The sequence below is a fragment of the Notamacropus eugenii genome, chromosome 4, assembly GCF_028372415.1.
Source record: "Notamacropus eugenii isolate mMacEug1 chromosome 4, mMacEug1.pri_v2, whole genome shotgun sequence".
NCBI lineage: Eukaryota > Metazoa > Chordata > Mammalia > Diprotodontia > Macropodidae > Notamacropus > Notamacropus eugenii.
This window is the reverse complement of record NC_092875.1, coordinates 38,685,200-38,707,929: the sequence shown is the minus strand read 5'-3', so window position 1 is coordinate 38,707,929 and position 22,730 is coordinate 38,685,200. Positions and strand designations below refer to the sequence as shown.

The 22,730-nt window shown below is 36.9% G+C and overlaps 1 protein-coding gene across 4 annotated transcripts in view; it reads left to right on the top strand.

Annotated features, from left to right (window-relative positions):
- Nucleotides 1-21,722, top strand: part of SBNO1 (strawberry notch homolog 1) — a 67,794-nt gene extending 46,072 nt beyond the window's left edge. For all 4 annotated transcript variants that reach the window (XM_072600654.1, XM_072600652.1, XM_072600653.1 and 1 more), the window contains 26 exons: nt 326-486; nt 682-815; nt 973-1,063; nt 2,513-2,674; nt 3,247-3,382; nt 3,473-3,578; nt 3,690-3,843; nt 4,361-4,543; nt 4,870-4,967; nt 5,883-6,034; nt 7,499-7,696; nt 7,996-8,160; nt 8,261-8,433; nt 8,766-8,897; nt 10,090-10,225; nt 10,656-10,768; nt 10,875-10,946; nt 11,420-11,519; nt 14,155-14,229; nt 14,746-14,892; nt 14,978-15,072; nt 15,224-15,316; nt 17,379-17,520; nt 17,841-17,913; nt 19,473-19,666; nt 20,220-21,722. In XM_072600654.1, coding sequence (XP_072456755.1) covers nt 326-486; nt 682-815; nt 973-1,063; nt 2,513-2,674; nt 3,247-3,382; nt 3,473-3,578; nt 3,690-3,843; nt 4,361-4,543; nt 4,870-4,967; nt 5,883-6,034; nt 7,499-7,696; nt 7,996-8,160; nt 8,261-8,433; nt 8,766-8,897; nt 10,090-10,225; nt 10,656-10,768; nt 10,875-10,946; nt 11,420-11,519; nt 14,155-14,229; nt 14,746-14,892; nt 14,978-15,072; nt 15,224-15,316; nt 17,379-17,520; nt 17,841-17,913; nt 19,473-19,666; nt 20,220-20,362 — 3,428 coding nt within the window. In that variant the 3' untranslated portion in view covers nt 20,363-21,722. The remainder of the gene's footprint in view (nt 1-325; nt 487-681; nt 816-972; nt 1,064-2,512; nt 2,675-3,246; nt 3,383-3,472; nt 3,579-3,689; nt 3,844-4,360; nt 4,544-4,869; nt 4,968-5,882; nt 6,035-7,498; nt 7,697-7,995; nt 8,161-8,260; nt 8,434-8,765; nt 8,898-10,089; nt 10,226-10,655; nt 10,769-10,874; nt 10,947-11,419; nt 11,520-14,154; nt 14,230-14,745; nt 14,893-14,977; nt 15,073-15,223; nt 15,317-17,378; nt 17,521-17,840; nt 17,914-19,472; nt 19,667-20,219) is intronic.
- The last annotated feature ends 1,008 nt before the right edge of the window (nt 21,723-22,730 follow it).

Here is a 22,730-nt window from a genome sequence, read left to right as displayed (position 1 = left end):
TTATCTTCCAGAGCTTTCTTAAGCTAGTTTATAACAGAAAGAGTAACATAGCTTGTTGTTTGTCATTGGTCCACGTCATCGTAGCAGGTTAGCAGATTGTGGTCATTTTATCCCCCTAAGATGCTTTTCCACCCATTTTCCATTATTGCATTCATTTTAGGGGGTTTGTCCTATTTAAATGTCACTTCACAGTAGAAGCAGCAAACATTTATGGATTATGCTCTGTGTTTCTGAAGATGTTTATTAACAGCTAACAAACTGAAATGTCCTTTGATAAAATTGGTCACAGTTGTATTTAAAATTAATACTAATTATTTTTTCACAGTAAAAATTGGCCTCAGGCATCCTGATGCCGTAGTGGAAACGAGCTCTTTATCCAGTGTCACACCCCCTGATGTTTGGTATAAAACATCTATATCAGAAGAAAGTATTGATAATGGCTGGTTATCAGCATTGCAACTTGAAGCTATCACATATGCAGCCCAGGTATGATGTAGTACTAGTAATATCTAAAGGCTTGTTTTTGTAAGACTTTTTATACAATGTGGTTTTTTTTTTGAACTAAAAATAATTGATACTTTTTAGGGAAATTGTTGCGGATCTCACATTGTCTTAAGATATATTCACTTTTGATTCATTTTAGATAATGAAATGATTCATTAAATGCCTATTCTCTTTCAGCAACATGAAACATTTCTACCTAATGGAGATCGAGCTGGATTCTTGATAGGTGATGGTGCAGGTGTAGGAAAAGGGAGAACTATAGCTGGAATAATTTATGAGAATTATCTGTTGAGTAGAAAAAGAGCATTATGGTAAGTTTAATGATAGTCCCAGTGTGTGATGAGGAAATGTTTGAGCTGTGGACTTTGTTTGAGTTGGGGAGTTTAAGACAATGTGCTATTTCATTCAGAAATCTTTTAGAATAATGTGATCTCTATTTAACTTGGTGTTTTCCTTTCCCTTTGACAGGTTTAGTGTCTCAAATGATTTAAAATATGATGCTGAAAGAGATTTGAGGGACATTGGAGCAAAAAACATTTCAGTTCATTCATTAAACAAGGTGTGGAAACTTTTTACTATGTACGATTGAGGCAAAACTTTAGGTATGCTTGTGTGAGGAGACTAAAATGCATGCTGTATGTGTTTGTGTTGTTATTGACCAAGTATCAGTTATTGTAAAATACTTTAAATTTCAAGCAGATTAACTGCTGTAGGTAGAGTACTTGAGTAATTTTGAATACTGTTTTCCTCAAAGCTTAGATTTGTCATGATAGAAATTTTGTGTGTGTACTTTCAATATCCACTGAATGATGTGGCATATGTGTAGCTTTTACTTATATGTCTAATCTCGTGATAGTGACTAATACAGAAAGAAGTGTGCTGTATATTGCATATAGCAGAAGAGTTTTCATGTCTTGATACGTAGTACCTTGCCCCAAGCTACTGATTAGTATGAATTCTTCATCTTAGCAATAGATGCTGCTTGTTGCTCTATTCTGTAACTGTTACTCTGATAAAAGTATCTAGAAGTCTGTCTGTGCTGAGGCTGTGGTTAACAGGTGGCCAATGAAAACTGCATTGGATGAAGGGAGCTCTTTTAAGGCTTATTCTGACAACCCTGTCACCACAAGAAAATGCTCCTTATCCATAGCCCAGACCAAACAGCAGCACAAATATCCTGCTGCTTTGAGGGAAGAAACACTGACTTATACATAAAACTTTTAACCTTGCACACCCAGTAAACAGGTGTTTTAGAGATGAGGAAACCTGTGGCACATTAAGGTTAAATACCTTGCCCAGTGTCAAATGCCAGCGCTTGGGGCTGTAATATGTGTTCTGTCTCTCATTTGCTCCACTATTAGATTATACTAAAATTGTTTTACTTTCTTACTATCAAGGCTTGACTTTGTAGTATCAGCCCTAGTATACTGAAATTCCCATAATGAACAATTGGGATGTCTTGCAAATTTGGTTGTGATTGACCTTTAACTGTATAACCCCTTTTTATCTTCATCATCTAGTTCTGGCAATGTTTACTTAAGCATTTTCATATACTTTTAGATAATTTGGTATATTGAATGGGTCTGGGAGTGTCAACAGAAGCTTTAAAGACGAATTACTTTTACAAGCACCAAATGGGTGGCTGTTGTCTAAAAGTATTGTTTGACTACAGAACCCCTATAATTGGAAAAGAAAATCCTGTTTGTAGTTCTTGTTCTCTAATACCCTGCAGAACTTACATAAAGTTGAAAGAAAATAGCCCACTTAGACAAAGTAGTGACTGTGCTGGTTCAGTGTGCTAAAGTGAACTACACTGAAAGTCAGAAGGCCCCTGTTCTAGTTTCACCCTGGTCACTTGGTATGGCTTTAGGCAAGATGTGTAAAATGTGCTTAATATCAACACTGTCTTCATCTCTGAGTTGGCTGTGAGGATCCAATGAGATGCTGGATGTTAAAATATTTTTTGATTTGTAAAGCTAATTGTGAATAATTATCCTTTCTTTTCTAGTTTAAATATGGAAAAATTTCTTCCAAACATAATGGGAGTGTAAAAAAGGGAGTTATTTTTGCCACCTATTCTTCTCTCATTGGTGAAAGTCAATCTGGTGGCAAATACAAGACAAGATTAAAGCAGCTTCTGCATTGGTGCAGTGATGACTTTGATGGAGTGGTATCCTTTCCATGTGGGAAAAAGAGCTGGGGTGGGGTGTAAACAGAGAGGTTATTTATGTGAGGAGAAACCTTAAAAATGGTATTCTCAAGTAAAATGATATGTAAGGAGAAATTTCATTGGTTGTAGAAGTGAAGAAATGGTATATTTTTCTCTGAAAATAAAAATATGCTTTCTGTAAATATGAAGATGATCATATCTTTAGGGCAACCTGATCATCTAAAGAAAAGTAGTTAATTTGACTCCCAGGTGTATTCTCCAAGTAAAATGAGATTTGCTAAGCTGTATTTCAGAGATCTTCACCTTGTACTTTTAGTCCTATTGAGATTTTGAAAAGTTAATTGGTATGTCTCCAAGACATCTACAGGCATAATCCCCTATTTTCATTTTTGCTTAGGCCCCGAGGCAGGTAGAGAAACCTTCATTTCAGTGCCCACCCCAGCCTTTGTATTCCTTCCCTAGGCAAGGATGTGGAGGTTTCAGAGGTTTGGAAAATAGAGCTCTCCCCTTCCCCTAAGCCTGGAGATCTGATCCATGTTCATAAGGTTCACTTCTTGACTCATTTCTTATAGATAGTATTTGATGAATGCCACAAAGCTAAGAATTTATGTCCTGTTGGTTCTTCCAAGCCAACCAAGACAGGCTTAGCTGTACTAGAACTGCAGAACAAGCTACCACGAGCCAGAGTGGTTTATGCCAGTGCCACAGGTATGGGTGCATCGATTTACCCCCAGTATGCTTTTTCTCTTTTTCCCTACACCTAATGGTTGGACATTCGTATTTTTCTCTTTCCTAAAGGTGCTTCTGAACCAAGGAACATGGCTTATATGAACCGGCTTGGAATATGGGGTGAAGGAACCCCATTTAGAGAATTCAGCGATTTCATCCAAGCTGTAGAACGAAGGTAGATGTGTAGAGATTCTACTTTGTCACTTTGCAAAATAAAAACCATTTTCTATTAAGTTTTTACTCTTTTAATGATGTTACTGGGTTACTCTGTATTGGTGTTTTTCAGAGGTGTCGGTGCCATGGAAATAGTTGCTATGGATATGAAGCTGAGGGGCATGTACATTGCCAGGCAGTTGAGCTTTACTGGTGTGACCTTCAAGATTGAAGAAGTTCTTCTCTCCCAGAGCTACGTTAGAATGTATAATAAAGCAGTAAAACTGGTGAGCTTGGCTTTTCCTCGTATTTTTTAAAATTCATGTTGGCTGTTTCGGTCATTCTGCTTAGTGTGGTAAAAGTCTGTCCACCCACATGATCACTAAAATTAAGTAAATTTTTTTTTCCCAAACGTGAAATAAAGAAAAGTACTTATTGGATAACTAGTTACTGAACCTGTACCTTTTCTGGTTTGGTTTTTTTTTTAGAAGCTTTTAAATTTTCACTTACTCAGTTAACATTTTAAAGCCTGTTCACACCCTTCAGCCTTATAATTGTCCACAGCTTAGAGTACTTTTCCCAGTAAAAATACACACATGTAATAGTGTTTTACAAAATTAAATGTATTAACTCTATGTAAGCAAGATACTAGAGGAACATAGAGGAAAAGTTGACTCTACTTTGTCATTGATTCCTTGGTCATGCATTCAGATGTAACTGGGAAATCTTCGAGGATCTTTATTTGAAGAACAATTTCTGTGTAACTGTGCAGTGTGTAAACTGTTGATATTTCCTCTTATTTAGTGGGTAAATGCTAGAGAGAGATTTCAGCAAGCTGCTGATCTTATAGATGCAGAGCAACGAATGAAGAAATCTATGTGGGGGCAATTCTGGTCCGCTCATCAGAGGTTTTTCAAATACCTGTGTATAGCATCCAAAGTCAAGCGAGTTGTGCAGTTAGCGCGAGAAGAAATCAAGAATGGAAAAGTGAGTAATTGAAAGACTTTGAACTAAAAGACCTTGATTTGTATGGCAGAGTTTGTGGAGAAGCTTCATTGTCATCATCTATAAAATGAAGACCCAGGACTAAACAGTCTGGAAGGATTCCTCTCATTTCTTAAGATTCTGGGTGGTGTTGTAGGGCTTGATTCATTTGTGTTCTGGGAATTTTCTTTAAAAATGTAGATAAGTTTCTTGTTATTGTATAATAGTTTTTATAAGAAAAGATGTCTCTATATCCAAAGTTTAACCATAAATTTCCTAGTTTTTTTAGCCTTTTATATTTTGCTTAATCTGTTTCCTCCTCTCTCTAGTGTGTTGTCATTGGTCTGCAGTCAACAGGAGAAGCTCGAACTTTAGAAGCCTTGGAAGAGGGTGGAGGAGAATTAAATGACTTTGTGTCAACAGCCAAGTAATGTTTTTTTAATTTTTGAACTTTTTATCTACACTAGTATATTTACTCTAAAATGCAGGAATTTTTCAGTAATTAAAATTTTTTCAATTTAGCATGTTAGAAAACTCATGTTTAAATCTGACTTCGCTGTGAAATCATAACTCAGGGTATTAGTATTATTTTGTGACTTAGTATGTTAGACTTCTACATTTTGGAGACTTAAAGAGGTTGCTTAGTTATCCTGCAGTCTGAGATTATTTTTGGTACCAGCAGTGCTCACAGCCTAATGATTTTGGAGCTGCAGGGCAGCTGCCTATGACTAGAGTCTGTGTGGATGCTGAAAGGTTTGTGGGGCAGAGGTGCTCCCTCCCCGCCTGGGCAGGTGCATAGCCTACAAAGCCCCCCGAGATCATGCACAGATATCCATCGGAATGCTGCGTGAACACTGAGTCTCCGCTTGTTGTTTCTCTTGAAAGCCTTTTTTTTTTCCTTAAAAACAGAACAAAAAAACTTAGTGACCACAACTCTCATTTCTCCTGGGGACGACTCCAGTATCAAAATTAATGAAATCGTCTTTTCAGGCTTCCCTACATAGCCTCTCTTACCTTGGATGAATGTTGTAGAAGTACTTTTAGTGATACTAATTTTATTTATTAGAACTGGTGTGCTTTTAAGGGAGAACATTGCTTGATAACAATTAATATCGCTTGGGAAGAGAATATGATTTCCCTGGTATATTTTTACATATTTTCAGTGATTATCATGATATATTTCCCTGTAGCTTCATTTAAACTATTTGAATATAAAGGATCAGAATAATTGAATTAATTTTTAAGAAAATCCTAAATACATGTTTTTTTCCACGTGGTAAGTAACATACGAAGTATAGGTAGAGTGCCAGCTTTTAAATTTTTTTTTCTATTCCTTAAACAGAGGGGTATTACAGTCACTCATTGAAAAACACTTTCCAGCTCCAGACAGAAAGAAACTCTTTAGTTTGCTTGGAATTGATTTGACTGCTCAGAGTAACAACAGCTCACCCAGAGATAGTCCTTGCAAGGAGAATAAAATAAAGAAACGGAAAGGTAAGATTGTGCTCTCCTCTAAATGTTGATAGTAATTTGAGCATTGGGAAGTAATAAATAGACTGTAGAACAAGGTAGTCCTTAAAATTGGAACTGTTCCTAAAGCATCCTTCACAGATGTCAGTCCTAAACCTTTTAATCATATACTAACTACAGCTTTCTAAAATTTGGCTAAAAAGTTGACCTGAACCAGTGTCAGGCACCTGCCAGTAAAAATTCAGATTTATTTACTGATTTTTAGTACGTTGATATCAAGAACATTTTCCAGGATTCCAGGAGACCGACCTTACCTCCGAACTTGTTTGGTAGAGAAACTGGTGGGAGCTCTACAATGTAAAGGGCCTGGCCTGGTGGAACCTTCAGAACTTAGACGATCAAACTAGCTGAAGAGTATGGGGAAAAAATGAAATCATGTGTCCAGCTATCTTCTGTTGTCTTGTATTGCATCACTCTTGGCAGGGCTTCTGTAGTGTTTGATAGATCCTGATAGTCCAGTCACCAGACAGGAAGCAAACTTCACCAAGCACTAAAGCAATGGAAGGTCCTCCCAAAGTGCTCGATTTCTGAGTGTCACATACTAATACATGGCAGTAGTGACAGCTGAGTGTTAGCTTTGCACTCATGAACATATGGGTTCAAGTTTTCCTTCTGCTAGATACTGGCTTGTGGGATTTTGCACAAATCACAACCTCTAGCTGCTTCCAGCAACTTTTTAGGTTGTAGATAATGTCATCTCCATCTCTTGAGGGTAAACTCAAAGTGACACATCTCATCATTCCCATACTTCCCTCACCCAAGGGGAGCTACCTGCATCAACAGGTACCTTTGATTGATCTCAGGAGATAAATAGGAGATTTTCTCTAAAAATCTTATTGCCACCTGGACTAGCAAAAGTATTCTTCTGCATGTTCATTGGGAAATGAAAATGTCTTTATTTTTATAGAACTTGCTTTTGTTAAAAATATAGTTCCAAATTTTTGTCATTTTAAACTAATCTAGTTTGTTGGACAATTGATAATGATGTTGTTGGTTCTTCTCAAAATGACTTGTTGGTCATTAATTTAGAATTTACTGTTCCTAGCCTTAAGATGAATAAGTGTTTGACTTCTTAAGTGCATTTAATGTAGCTGCCATTAGAGGCCTCTTTAAAAATATTTCAGCAAGGAAATTATCAAGATTTCCATTTCTGTACCAGCACACATAGGAGTGGTGTTAGCGTACAAGCTGTTATGCTTGAGTATTTGTATCCCTGACACAGAGCTAGGGTCATGCTAGGTATATAATATGTAGTAAGTACATGTGGATTATTGTATTCTGACTTGATTTGGGGAAAACCTCCCAAAGTTTTATTTGTTATGGAAAAATTTTTTAAAATAACAGTTTCTTAGGATTAAATGCCAAATCTGGTATTTGGAAATTTAAAAAATATTCTTGCCAACTCATTTTGGTTTATGATGTATATAGGGGAAGAAATTAGCAGAGAAGCCAAAAAAGCACGGAAAGTTGGTGGCCTTGCTGGAAGCAGTTCTGATGATAGTGGAAGTGAATCTGATGCCTCTGATAATGAAGAAACTGACTATGAAAGCTCAAAAAACATGAGTTCTGGAGATGATGATGATTTCAACCCATTTCGAGATGAATCTAGTGAAGATGATGAAGATGGCAAGTTTACATTTTCTTAATTCCTTAATACATTTAAAAATAATATTGTCATGTTGTTGGAACTTTTTTTAAAATGTAATTTCCTTTATACTAGGAAGTAGTATTCCTAGAGTAGTAATGAAATTGGGAGTAAAAGTTGACCCTAAAGTACTGTTTGACCCAAGTGTTTCAAAAATAGAGTTTTTACCTGTGGCAATGTGTAAGTAACCCCTTCACCATCTAGCATAACCACAAACTTACATGATGGGGACAAATTTAATTTCATTTCATGTTGAATTGATTTCTTCTCTTATATTCAGATCCTTGGTTAATCAGAAAAGACCACAAGAAAAGCAAAGAGAAAAAAAAGAAAAAAAGTATTGATCCAGATTCTATTCAAAGTGCCTTATTAGCGTCAGGTCTGGGATCAAAACGACCAAGTTTTTCTTCTACATCTCTTGTCACTACTCCTAATAATACACAAGGTAAGATTATGATTTCTTTACAGAGGAAGTATATATAGTATTTTAAGGATACTTTTTTAAAAGCTTAATACTGGTTTTATTTATTGACTTTCTCATAAAGCTAATAGTAATAGTAACAGCAGCAGCCTTGTAACAAGTCAGGACGCTGTTGAACGAGCCCAGCAGATGAAGAAAGATCTGTTAGACAAATTGGAAAAATTAGCTGAAGATCTTCCTCCTAATACACTGGATGAACTTATTGATGAGCTGGGTGGCCCAGAAAACGTGGCTGAGGTAACTAAACAGCTCTCAAATGAAGGCTTTGTTATTTTGTGTATTGTGATTTGTGCTTTGAAAGTCTTGGGGCTTTAGTAGTAGGAAGAGCACTGGGTCTAGAGTGAAGTGGATGGGATTCCTGCTTCTGTGATGTGGGATGAGTGGTGATTTCTATCTCTGAGGACCCCCATCGCCTTTCCATCTTATCTCTTCATCTCTTGGTCATATCATAAATGCACCATGAGCTCCCTCTAAGTTGATCATTAAAAGTATTGTTCCCCGTGTTTAAGAAACTTTTACATTGTGCTCTAATGCCTCGATTGAGAAGTAACCGCTTTGTACTTCTCCAGATGACTGGCCGAAAGGGGAGAGTAGTAAGCAATGATGACGGAAGCATATCTTATGAGTCCAGGTCTGAAGCTGATGTGCCTGTGGAAATTCTAAACATCACAGAAAAACAGAGATTCATGGATGGGAATAAGGCAAGTTGTAAAGAACGTTTAAAGTACTTGATGTGCACAAGGCACATTACTTAAATCTCAACTGGACAAACTTTGATGTTTTAACTCTGGCTTGGTAGTTACATAAATATAACCTTGATAGTTATACATTTTTCAGATAATACTGTAATGGAACATTTTTCATAAAATCCCTTAAAATCATTTTGTTTTAGTACTTTTTATGCCCTTTGACATATTTTCATGGGGCGTTACAGGAAATCTTGGAACTGTTCCTTCCCTTTTAAGCCAGATAGAATCCAGGGCTGATTTCTCCCAAGCCACCTAAAAGCAGGTTGGCTGTTCACCTTTGCCACTTAAAATACAGACCATGTCAGAAGGACCTGGGTTTGGATCCTGCTTCAGATAATGTGCTAAATAACTCTTGTGATCCTAAGCAAGACTCTTTAACTCTGAACATCAGTTTCCTTATGTATAAAGTGAAGATTTGCAATTGGACTTTGTTTGGGTCAATTGGCATAATAAAGGTAGAGTGCTTTGCAAACCTTAAAGCACTGTGTTTTTTGACTTATTTTATTTACATCAGTATATTATATCCAAATACCATTTGCTATGAAGTGATTTCTACAATGTTATAACTGAGCGATAAGGCCACCTTATACATTTAGATGGCTACTAGACTATGCATGGGGAGATCTTAAATCATGGCAACTTTTTTTTAAAAATTTAAGGTAGTTAAGAATAGATTTCTTTTCTAACTGATTGTTACTCTAATAGTTAGACACGATTGCTTACAAGAAAGTTCCAAAGTGCCAAAGTTCCTGCTTCTCACACTAAATTGGAGAAACTTACATAACAAGTATGATATGGACAAAGATGGTGAAAATTTCGTGGCTTTTTGGGGTGTGGGGGGGTATTTGTTAATTCTTGTGTAATTTAGATAAGAGAAAATAACTGCTTTTCTATTACTTTTAAAACTAAATTTTTATTTTTATTTTTATTTTAAAGTAACTGTGGCAGTTACCTTTAATATTTTTTTTCCTGAACATGGGTCTTATGTATGTTGCCAAATGTAATTTCAAGCAAAAGTTTCATAAATACAGCCAAAATTCTTTTGGAGATTTTGAGCATGATATTTCCTCATTAGGAATTTGGACTGCTACCATCCTCCTTTTGTTTACAGAGGTCATTTATATTTTGTGTTCATTTGATCTAGAATATTGCCATTATCTCAGAAGCTGCCAGCTCAGGTATTTCATTACAAGCAGATCGTCGAGCTAAAAATCAGAGGCGGCGAGTGCATATGACTTTGGAATTGCCTTGGAGTGCTGATAGAGCAATTCAGCAGTTTGGTGAGTTAGACTGTAGCACGATTAACTTGATACCCTTAATTTTGAAAGAATGTAGTGTTAGCCACATCTTGGTTTACGGTTCCTTGATAGATTGATAATAGAGCCTCATTTTACCCTCACTCTCTCAGCTGATTGCCACCACTATCCTACCACTTCAGCTCATTTTAGATTCCCAGTGAGAAAGGGGATGCAAGCAGAGGCTGCATTTTTATTTATTTGAATAATTTGTTCCCAGTGACAGAGTGGTACTCTTCCTGTGCTGCACTGTGAGCATGTGCACCAGCATCCCACTCCGGGTCACACACACCCCCCCCCCCCCCTCCCAATCCCTGGGTTGATTAGGTCAGAAACAAGTGCTGAAACTTCCTGCTGAAGACCAACTCCCCTGGAAGCTAAGAACAAGATCACTTTTTTTTTTCTTTTGATGCAGGAAGAACTCATAGATCGAACCAAGTTACTGCTCCAGAATATGTATTTCTAATATCTGAATTGGCTGGAGAGCAGAGATTTGCATCTATAGTTGCTAAAAGACTGGAGAGTTTGGTAAGCTGCTGGAAAGTCCGTTTCTGGTGTAATTATAGTGTTTCTGTGGCTGTCTTCCAGTAATAAGAGCTACTATGCTCTGATTTTGAAATTGTGTTTTTGGTAGGGGGCGCTCACACATGGTGACCGAAGAGCCACAGAATCTCGAGATTTGAGCAGGTTCAATTTTGATAACAAGGTGTGTATGTTTTGCCTGTAGTCTCAGTATTTAAAGATTTTTGTCTCCATTTTGAAATAGTATTGTCATGAATCCCAAAAGGTTTCTCTCACAGAAAATTAGTGAAGCCTGTTTAGTGTGAGAAGAATATTTAATTAAAATAAGTATGCCAAGAGAACACATTGATAAACATGCCATTCAAACTAGGATAAGTGGTAAGAATTTTGTGTTCATTCAGTTCTTTGAATTCTTTGTCCTTTGGGTAGTGTAAGAGTCTAAATATAGTATTAAAATTCTTCTTTATGTATGCCATATGAAATTCTCAAACATTTCTGATTGAGAGCCCAGAATAACATTGCTTTCAAAATCACTTGGAAATTAATCAGTTGTACCATGCTATATATCTGACTGAGAGATTCAGTATCCGACAGCCAGGTACTGACTTGATACGGGATGTTATACTTAAAGGTTGTTTTTTTTTCATCTCTTTCCAGTATGGTAGAAATGCTTTGGAAATTGTTATGAAATCCATTGTGAATCTAGATTCTCCAATGGTCTCACCACCTCCTGACTATCCAGGAGAATTCTTCAAAGGTAAAATTTTAGAGCAAAATATAGATACAGAAATAGAACTATTCAAGTTCAAATGAATAAAACTTCTTTAAAGTACCAGCACAGAAATTGCAGGTTTGAAGGCTCTCTGATGGTAGGTCGTTCAAACTATACTTAAATAAAAAACTTTCCCCTACCTTAAAATGAAGAAAAGTAGTTCAGATCAAACCTTAGACACTTGCTAGCTGTGTGACCCTGGACAAGTCACTTAACCCCAATTGCCTCCCCCGCAAAGAAAGAAAGAAAATATTTAGATAAAAAAATAAATTAAAACAAAAAATTTCCCCTAGTTAATCCATTCTCATATAGTTTGACCTGTCTTTACCCACACAGCTACCTCCCCCGATTCCTAAATTTCCACACATGCATAATCTGCTTAATCTAGTGTTGCTCATGTGTGTTTTTCTGTATGTTTCTATGTGCATCTGTATCTGTCTATCTATGTCCGTGTGTATGTATGTGTATGTTTAAAATTTCAGTCATTAGGTCTCATGTCATGAATTTTGAGTGATCTCTGTGAGGTCAAATTTACCTCCATTTCATTAGCATCTTGGTTATTTCTCGTGTGCAGAAGTAGAAAGCATGGTTATGTGAGACCATAGATTTTGTTATTCACTTTTTTCTTGCATCTTTTTTCTCTTTCGAATCACCATGTGTCTGTTGTTAATGTTCCTTCATTGTATCCACTCATATCAAACCTGATGGAGAAATTTTCTTCCTTCCCCTTTCTCTTCATTTTGAAACCTGCCCTTGGACTTCTTCCTGCCTCCATCCGTAGCCTCATATTTTAAGCTAGACAGCAGTACTATAAACAGTATTTGTGGAAAGTCAACTCTAGTAACATTTTGTATTTTCTATAAAAGAATCTTTTCTGAATTACCTCCTCTCTAAATAGGTTTATTTATGGTTCTAGGTATTTTAAAGAACACCTAGCAGTTGTCAAATGTTAGTACTAGTTGAACGTTGCCTAAATTATTTTATTTTGACATAACTATGAAACTTAAACATGTAACAGTGATTGTTTTTACTGAAATAGTACAGTTATGAATTGAATAAAATTGTAACACTTCTCAGTTCATTTTACTGTTTTGAAATTCCCTAAATAAACTTTTTTGGATCCATTGCTACAGTTTTTTCCTCACTTCACTCATGTCCCAGTGGACAGTCAAAATAAACCAGCACATTTGCTATGTCTGCAAATCATTCTCATTTTGCACAAAATCCTTTTTTCCTGAGAGATAAAAAACATACTTCACTGCCATCTGAAGTCACCACCACTGGTCACTGCATTGGCCACAATAAGTCTTTCAGTCGCCATTACATTATTGTGGTCTTCATGTAAGCTGAACTCTTGTCTATGCTTATTCTGCATCACTTAGACTCAGCTTTGTGAGTTTCATTAAATTCTTCATATTAATCTTTTCTTAGAGCACAATAATTGGCTTAGTTTCATGCCACCCTCTTTTTCAGTCATCCATTCTCTATACCCATTGAACTGCCTCTCCTTAAGTACATGGGCACGTTTTAATCTCCAAAGTAAATGCAGTTCTAGTCTATCCCTTGGTTTGTAAATGAAGAAACCCATGGAAAGACTCCTGAATTATTGGGTGTGTGCCACATTGGAGAACCAACATTAAAACCCAAGTTGCAGAAGGCCAAATATGGGGCTAATGTGATTATATTTCTTAATTGAAAATCGTACTATTTTAGCTCAAACATATCATCCAAACAAGTAGGTGGAGAATAGAAGATTATGTTGAGGAAGTATTAATGACAATTTTAAAACACAAATGTTAAGTGTACTTTCAGATAATTTTTTTTGTCGAAGACTTTTGTTAATATTTAAATTTTCTCCTTTCTTTCCCTCCCATATATAGCCATGTTTTATTCTCATGTTACAAAAAGTATTTTTAAATACAAAAAGGCCAAAAAAGTCACCAAAACTGAACAGATGTGGAGTGCACATGATCAGAATTTTTCAGCATTAATGTCTGTGAATGTTCTGTTATCTTTCCAATGTAGTCACTGTGTATATTTTCTTAGTTCTACATCATTTCATGTAGCCCTTTCCATGGTTCTGTATTCATTATTACTTACAGAACAGTAATTAATATTCCATTGCATTCTTGTACCACAAGTTCTTTAGCCGTTTCCTATTCAGTGAGCATCTGCTTTGTTTCCAGTTCTTTGCTATTACAAACAGTGGGTACTGCTGTAAAGATTTTGGCATGTATACTTGTTTTCAGTGGCTTCATTTAAGGTTATGTTTTCAAACCAAAATATTAACATATTTAAACAGGGTGCTATGTGGACGACATTCTGTGTCCAGATTTTACCCTAGAGCTATCAGAGTACAGAAGAACAGACCTTTGTAAACTTTGTGATCATTTTTCTATTTGGCATCTAGCCTTTATTAGCAGATGTTATTAAGCCAGCCCTTCACCCTCACCCCTGTTTCTCCCACCACCACTTTGTCCATTGTGTGAAATTGAAACACACAATAGAGCTCCCTTTTCTCTGGGATTTTAGAGCAGTAGTATATGGATGGCCATGGTGGTTAGGTAATGACTTATCAAGGAGGTGGCAGCTCCAGAGACATTTATATATTTTCTTGTAGATGTCCGACAAGGATTGATAGGTGTGGGCCTTATAAACGTGGAAGACCGCTCTGGGATTCTGACACTTGATAAAGGTATTCCTCCTGACTTCATTTATATTTAATTTGTAAATTAGAATTCAGTATTTTAAGTTAATGAGTATCTCTGGACATAAAAAAATGTGCATTTCACAAAGGCTATGGGAGAAACCAAAAACGAACTCTTTGTATTCTCTATACACTTAGGGGTGTCTTTATATCCCTAGTTAAAATTACAGTTTTCTCATATATGGGGATCATATTATTCATTGTCTTTGTGTCCTCCAGGGCAGCGAACAAAACTTGCATTTAGTAATTGATAATACATATTGGAACATAAGAAGACAATGCATACGTATATATGAAATAGTAGCAGAAAAATGTTGAAGTGTTGAATTGTATGGTCCTTTTCATATGGGCAATCTTACATGAGAAAAGGATTGTATAAGTCAGAGAACTATATATGAGAAAGGAGCAAGCCTTCTGATGGTCCTTGAAAGATGATGATTAAATGTATATTTTTGTTCATTGTCACTTAAATTAATTGGGGATTTATTGTGATTTCCCTTTCAGATTACAATAACATAGGAAAATTCCTAAATCGTATTTTGGGTATGGAGGTCCACCAGCAGAATGCCTTGTTTCAGTATTTTTCAGATACACTTAATGCAGTCATACAAAATGCCAAAAAGAATGGTAGATATGATATGGGTATTTTAGGTAAGTAATAAATTCAAAATGAAATAATTAAATATAGTCATTTATTATTAATTTTTTCTTACATTAACTTTGTCATTCTTTAAAGATCTTGGTTCTGGAGATGAGAAGGTGAGGAAAACAGATGCTAAGAAATTTCTAACACCAGGATATTCAACCTCAGGCCACGTTGAGCTGTACACAGTAAGTTTAATGTGTATGTTTATCTAAGGTCAGATATGATAACTTAGATGAATACCATTGAAGATTTCGTTTATTTTTAATTTATTTAAAACCTCAAGTCAGGTGTCTCACCATGGTGCCTTCACTGGTTTTTACCCCATTTCTCTTACAGATCAGCGTAGAGAGAGGAATGTCTTGGGAAGAAGCGACCAAGATTTGGGCTGAACAGACAGGACCAGATGATGGCTTTTATCTATCGTTGCAAGTAGGAACCTCTGCTAAGTGTGAATGACTTGGAGATTTGAGATAGGGCCAGTTTATTTTCCAGCAGTATAGTTTTTATTGGTTTCTTTAAGGTTTTTAAAAACGCATTGTAAGATGCTTTTATGAAACTTTTACCTTCTTTATTTAGCATTCTGTGGCAAGGCAAAATATTTATTAAGTGATCACTGTGTGTCAAGCACTTTACTGAGTGAGTACTAGGGATATAAATATAAGACATGAGTCTCTACAGGTGGGGGGGTCCTGGCGGCCCTGGGCTCCTCTAAATAGTCCTCTAGAGGGTCTGCCTCATCAGTGGGAGAAGAGGGCAGTGTAAGAGGACAGGTGGGGCACAGACAGCATTGAGGCCCCAAAGCGAAGACCACTGTATTCTTAACCACATGAAATGTTAAAATGGAAAACAAGATTCCATCATTTTGTAGGTGCTTCTGTTTTTTTCTCTTTTATCTTAAAAGTAACTTAGTGAAAAGATTCTATTCTGTAGAAGCTGAAGGGGCATAAAAATGACACTAAAGTGACAGGACCTGGAAGCTGATTAGTTGGGGCTTCTCTTCTGAAAGAACAGAAGAGAGGGGCCATTGTCCCTAGGCTAAGAAGGGAGCTCATTGTTCTAACTGGCTGGCTAATTACACCTATGAGACCTCCTCCTCCTTCTCCTTCCTCTCCCACATTCCCCCCAGGGAGGAGATGAGGGCCTGGGAAGGATCCAGTCTTGACTCTTTCCAGAATTGATGAATACCTGCCAACTGTACCCTCTACAGTGACATCCACTTAGTGTTAGAAGTGAGTTCAGGTCAATGGATACAATTTCATGAAAGTGTCAGGTGGCCTCCTAGAAAGAATCAGACTTATAATAAACTGGCAAATGGTGGTGAAAGTTAGGAGTCAAGTTGATAATTGCTTTTAATTTTGCTTATAGCTCTTACCAAGTCAGTCAGAATTTATTAAAAGGTTTATGTGACAGTTGTGCTAAGCACCTGAAATATAAAAAAGGGCAAAAACAGACCCTACTTTCAAAAGGCTCTCTTCTTAGGTTCTCAACAAACATGTAAAGAGTAGAAGTTTATGTACACGTTCTATATGGTGTTCTTTACAAACTGAGGTTAGATAACATGAGCTTGTTGTCACCAGGAGCCTGGCTACCTGGTGATGAAACCTGGGCCAGGGTAACCCCTGAAATAAGTAGAAGAAATGGTCCTTAGTCGGTACCTACTTACTTTGTAGTCACAGTGGCAGGATAGGAGCAACAAATGTTCAGAATCCCTTTCAGGCTGCCAAAGTTTCCTTTGGCTTTTGATTCTCTACATGTAAGAGCTTTGTCCAGTGACTAGCAGGTGGCCATAATGCTAGAGGAGCTAAATCCTATTAACCTTGTAATTCTTGATAGATGTGAAACCAGAAGAAGGAGGGAAGTTGTAGTTGTGTGGAAGGTGATTCACAGGTTCCCTTTGGAGAAGCAAAGAAAGGAGCTAGATTCATTGTATGTCCAAAAGCTTCAAGAAATATTATCAAATGGGCCATTAGGTCACCCCCTTGTGCTATTCTGATGATGTGCAGGAAGATAATTGTTGCGTGTGACCTAGCGACTCTTGAGAAGAACATAAATGTAGGGACGTTTTGTGACTGTAGTCTACTGTTGGTTGCCTGGGATGCGCATAAACACAACCAATACTGAGATGCTTCCTGTCCTAGATTAATGACAGCAACAGTTCTGGTCCTCGAAAGGAAAGCAGGTGGAGAGCAGACCCAGGTCCCATGTGCCACCTGGCGTAGTTGGTTTTGTACTGATTTCCCTAATCAGAGTGTGGGAGTAGCTAAGTAATTGAGGGTGATTGAAGTGTAAGAAACTAAAGGCAGAAGTAACTTTCTTGTGTGTGAAAGTTAGGTGTAGGTGCACGTTTTATATCAGTGAAGTTTAAATATAATGGCTCTTCAAATTTGGCTACATACGCTTAAGCTGCCTTCAAAGATCTATGGTAGACCAAGTCGTTCTGTTATCTCTTTAAAATATTTTATTAGAATGATGTCACTTGACCTTTTTTTAGATAAGAAATAATAAGAAAACTGCCATCTTGGTGAAAGAAGTGAATCCCAAAAAGAAGCTTTTCTTAGTTTACAGACCAAATACTGGGAAACAGCTTAAATTAGAGACTTTGGCTGATCTGAAAAAGAAGTATAAGAAGGTAGGTACTTTTCTTATGTGTATGTCCATTTGTTTATGGACTTTGTGAAATTTCCTTATGTAATTTATTTTTTAGATGGTAATTGATTTTATTAAAAATGCATAAGATGATTATCACAGTGTTGGAGATTTTAGAGTTAGAAAGGGACAACTCAGTCCCTCCAGGGATGTTCATTTTTGAGTGGGAGAGAAAAAGGCACTAATACATGGGGAAATTAGGGAAGGCTTCAAGTAGAAAGTAGCATTTGAGCTGTTTTCAAGGAAAATAGATTGTAGTTGCTATTACTGTTTCGTAACTTGAATTTTGCCTTACTTTTACAGGTAGCTTCCGATGATGCCCTGGCTCACTGGCTAGATCAGTATACTTCATCTGCGGATACATGTACTCATGCATATTGGTTAGTATTTGATTTTCAGAATATTTGACAATGTAATGAAGATTTAATAACATGACTCCATTTACTTTTTTTAAAAAAATACTGTTGTCTTTGTTAAATAGTTTGAAGTATTAGTGATTTTTACAAAGGCAGATTTTTTACTTCTTTCTGTTTGTACATTCCCTCTGTTTCTCATAGATTTTTGTACCCTATGCTCACTGGTCACAGAGAGTAAATGCATCCTCATTTTCCAGATTTCCCTTTTGTTTAGCGCACTCTTAGGCTTTAAACCAAAACTTCTCAGATACAGCCCTCACAGAACTGAATTTTATTATTTAGTGCTTGAGTAAGCAAATTGAATTAAATAGGAATAAAGCATCAGAAGTTTATAAGCTATTATATATTGAACTATATTTTGCTAATTGAATTGCATTTTGTAATGGAGGTGAGGAACTACTAGTTCCTCCTAGTAACTCCTAGGCTACTACATAAGATGTGTCTTCTAATATTCCGGTTGTCTTAGCATATCTTTTCTATCTAGGCGTTTTGTATGCCCTAAAATTACTTGCCTACTTGATACAATGTGGCCCATTTTGTGAAAAGTGATAGAAAAAAATAAGCTTAATTTTTTATATACCCATTATTGGGCAGATAAGTAACGTTGACTTGCAGTAAGCAATACATTTTTTGGGGGAAATGGTACTGTATTGAGTGTTATGAAAAGCCTCCAGATTTTACATTAAATAAGCCTTCTGGTAATAACTTCTGCATTTGTGAATAAACAATGCTATATCTAGTTTGACTTTAGTGCATTTTAGGGATCTGAAATTTTTTCATTGTGGATATAAAAACCAGCATTTTCTGATTTCTTGTGCATTGGGCTAGAAGATCCTAGTCTTTGAACCAGCCTACTCTTTTAATCTACTATTTGCCATTAAAATGCTATTTAGAACACTAGACACCCTTTCTACCAGTAAGCTTATCACGTGTTATTAATCTCTCAGTCCTAGCGTCTCGATATCCTCTGAAGACACACTAGTGTTTTGCCATAGAAGCATTCAGTTCTAAACTTGTTGCTGCACTAGTAGATAACTTTTTGTCTTTGATAATTTGATGAAATATACATCATCTTTCACTGGAGACTGCAGTTGTCTTGTTCCTTTCTGCTTTAGTCTTGTCAATAACTAATGTTTTAAATAGTATAGCACTGGCTTATTATAGTAATAGTTGAAATTGGAAAGTAGCATTTGTTTGGCAGAGTTAACATTTGGAGTAATGTAAAATTAAAATGAGTAGATAACTAAAGTAGTTAACTAAAAACTTGTTAGCTCCTTTTCAAGGAACCAAGACAAAATAGTGGTTATTTACTAAGTTTGGATAGAGAATCTAAAATGACAGAATTAATGAGAAAAAGATTTACTGATCCCAGGATAAAGTTATACATGTGAAGTGTAAGGAAGGGAGAATAGAGCCAACTGAGTGTGGGGTAGGTAGAGATTGTGAATGAGTCTTTGACATTGAAGAATCAGAAAGTTCTGTCTGTTAATCCGTTTCCCTCTTTCTTCCTCCCCTCCCACCAGGAGAGGCAATTGCAAAAAAGCAAGCTTGGGATTAGTTTGTGAAATAGGTCTTCGATGCCGTACCTATTATGTTTTATGTGGTTCGGTACTGAGTGTTTGGACAAAAGTTGAGGGAGTTCTAGCATCTGTCAGTGGCACAAATGTGAAGATGCAGATAGTTCGGCTACGAACAGAGGATGGACAGCGGATTGTGGGTAAGTTTTGTTCATATTGCTTAGTCACCAGTGCTAGTCTATAAGGTGTAGAGAGAACCCATTGCTTTCTAGCTTTTGTTTCTGGTTTTGGTTTTTTTGTTTTTTTAAGATAAATTCTATGCTCTAGAGGCAGCATGGGGTACTGGAGAGAGCACTTGACTCTGAATCAGAAAGATGTTTCATTTCTCACCTCTAACACACATTGACTGAGCAAAGACCCTGGGCAAGACACCTGACCTCTCTCTGCCTCTCGCCCCTCACCATATTCTCCCTCCCCACTCCCCTACTCACTGCTAGAAGTTGGGGAAGGAATTCCCTGTTGCAATTTCCCACGGTGATGTAGTCCAAGCCACTATAAAAAAGGCCCCCAAAATGTACTTTTATTTCCAACTAGGTGGTGAAACAATGGACTTGAAATCACAAAATCCTGAGTTCAAATGTGACCTCAGTCACTAACTTGTCTCAGTTCTGAAGTATGGCTTTTGCTTTTCCCATGACTAGACAAACCCTAAGAATTTTTCAAAACCAATCTCTGGTTTCTTTCTAATTACAGGTTTGATCATTCCTGCAAATTGTGTCTCTCCCCTTGTAAATCTTCTGTCGACATCTGACCAGTCCCAGCAGCTGGCTGTCCAGCAGAAGCAGATATGGCAGCAGCATCACCCACAGAGCATCACCAATTTGAACAACTTGTAAAAGACAGACTGCAGGTTTTGACATGGGTGTTTCTGGAAAAGCTATCCAAGCATATCATTTGCATAAAAATCAGGGACAGATTCCAAAGAATTTTTTCAGTTGCGCTCTCTCTGGTAATATTTTGGGAATGAGGAGGTACCTGGAAAAGATGGCCAAACTGAGACTCAGCAAAGCTGATGGTGGTGCAAATGTCCTTCCCTACATAGGCTTTTCCTGTAGTACTTAACTTCCCATTTGCTTTGACTTTGGGCAAGCAGGGGTGTCTTTTTTTTTTTTTTTTAATTCATGGGCTTTTTTGTTTTGTTTGTTTTTATTTCTTAACTGAGACCATAATTTGTGCAAAAATGTGTGGAATTTCCCAAACTGGCTTTACCTTAATTTTGCCCTTCAGCACTCAGGGTTTACGCAGGACATCCATGCCATGGCTGGGCAAGACCTCCCAGGATGCATGTCTTTGAGTCTATAAATAAGAGAAAATCTATATTGATTTTTCTTTTCAATATGTAAAACAGGTTTAGAACTAAGCATGAAATGGAAATGGTTGCATATCATGCATTCGGGTTCTTTCCCAGTTTTTGTTCTGACAGTGCATGTCTTTGAAAGCACGCCGTGAGTAAGATCCCACCAAAGTCAGGGGGCGGAGAGGAACACAACTGTACAGATAGCTCTGCTCAGTGCGTTTTTATAGGGTTTATACCCAAGTGTTGCTTTTCTCCCCTCCTTCTCTGAGGCAGTGAGTCCACCACACGTATGCCCTTCTTTGTGATAAAATTCTTAAATTAAAAATTAGTTCATTTTAATGTATTAATAATATTCCTAACGTGCTGCAAAAAAACAGCTCAAAGCCTGTTTTTCTTAAGATGGCATTTTTCCTTAATTGGAGATGGTTATGGAAACTAAGTGCAAATTGACCTCTATCTTGCAAAACAATCCTCTTATTTTTTACTTCATTAATGTAATTTAATTTGTCACTTGTAAGATGAAACCTTACTTGAGCTGTAAACTAGACAATGGGGAAAACACTTGAGGCTTCTGCTGTATGTGCTCTTTGTTACCCAGTAACTTGAATACTGTTTAATATGTTGTAAGACATTTGTAGAGTTTATCTGGAGCTGTTTAAAATGGTAATGTACAAATGTGAATAGTCACTTATCTATAATATGGGTAAGTTTTGTTTTGCCTATAATAGTAAATGTTTATAACAAGTGAGGGACAATGTTTGTCTTTTTTTTTTTTTTTTTTTTTTTTTTGCTTGCACAGGTTGCACTATTGAAAACTTTTGAGATTGTATAAACCTGTCCAGAAAGCTGCAAGACACCAAAATCTTGTAGATGTCAAATAAAAGTTATTGTACTAACAAGAAGTGGACTCTTGCTTAGGCAGTCATCCTCTTTAGCAACAGTTTCACTCTGGGCTTCCTCCAGAAATGCGTGTTGCCTCAGCACTCCGTGTAGCTTTCTATTCCAGTGTAAGTAAGCTCTTCCTGTCATAAGACAGTGATAGGTGGTGGCACTGACCCATACTTGGACAAGGTCAGTTTCCACAGTTTCTTTTTAGTCTTCTGGCATTGACCTGGAGGTGAATAATTCTGTCTCATTACAGTTAGATGCTTCCTGGTGGAAACTGAGTGCAGCCATCTCTCATGGTGCCTGGTATATTTTCTTTAAGCACATACTTGGTAACTTGGACATTTCATCTGAGTTTACTTAATATGCCTCCTAATGGTATTAAATTGAGAAGAAGAATCTGTCCTCTCCTTTTTGTTCACTTATCTGGTTGAAGGAGTCTTTGTACTCAAGTGATCTCCTCTTAGAGTACAAGGAACTTGCTTCTGCCTCTGGTTAGACAGCAGAGAGCAAGATCGCCATACAGGGCATACGGTGGGCCACAGGATGATCGGAGATAGAGATTCTGAAATAAAACAACCCTTCCAGTGGAAAGACATTGTGAGAAAATAGGTCTCTGTTGGATTCTGGCCCAATTCCCAGACTTGATTTTTGATGGTGGTTTGTAAGCGGATCATGTTTTACTTTAAAGAAGCACTAGGATAGTCCTTCAGTATGCAGTTAATGACACTATCGTTGATGTCTTCTGGTTTACTCTTGGAGTAGTTAGTTGCTGAAAGGGGACATGATTTGTGACGGTGTTTTGATTTCTCTGTAGAATGGGGCGTGTGCATATACATATACATGTGTGTATATGTATTTATAGTGTCTTTATGTGTGTATACACACATATTTTAAATGACCAAAATTGTCCCTGAAAATGTCAGAGGTAGTAGGTCTAAGATGTCCTATCACTGAGTGATGCTGGAGGTTCTTTATTGGACCTGTTCTCAGTGTGGAAGCATGCAAAACAGAAAACCTTG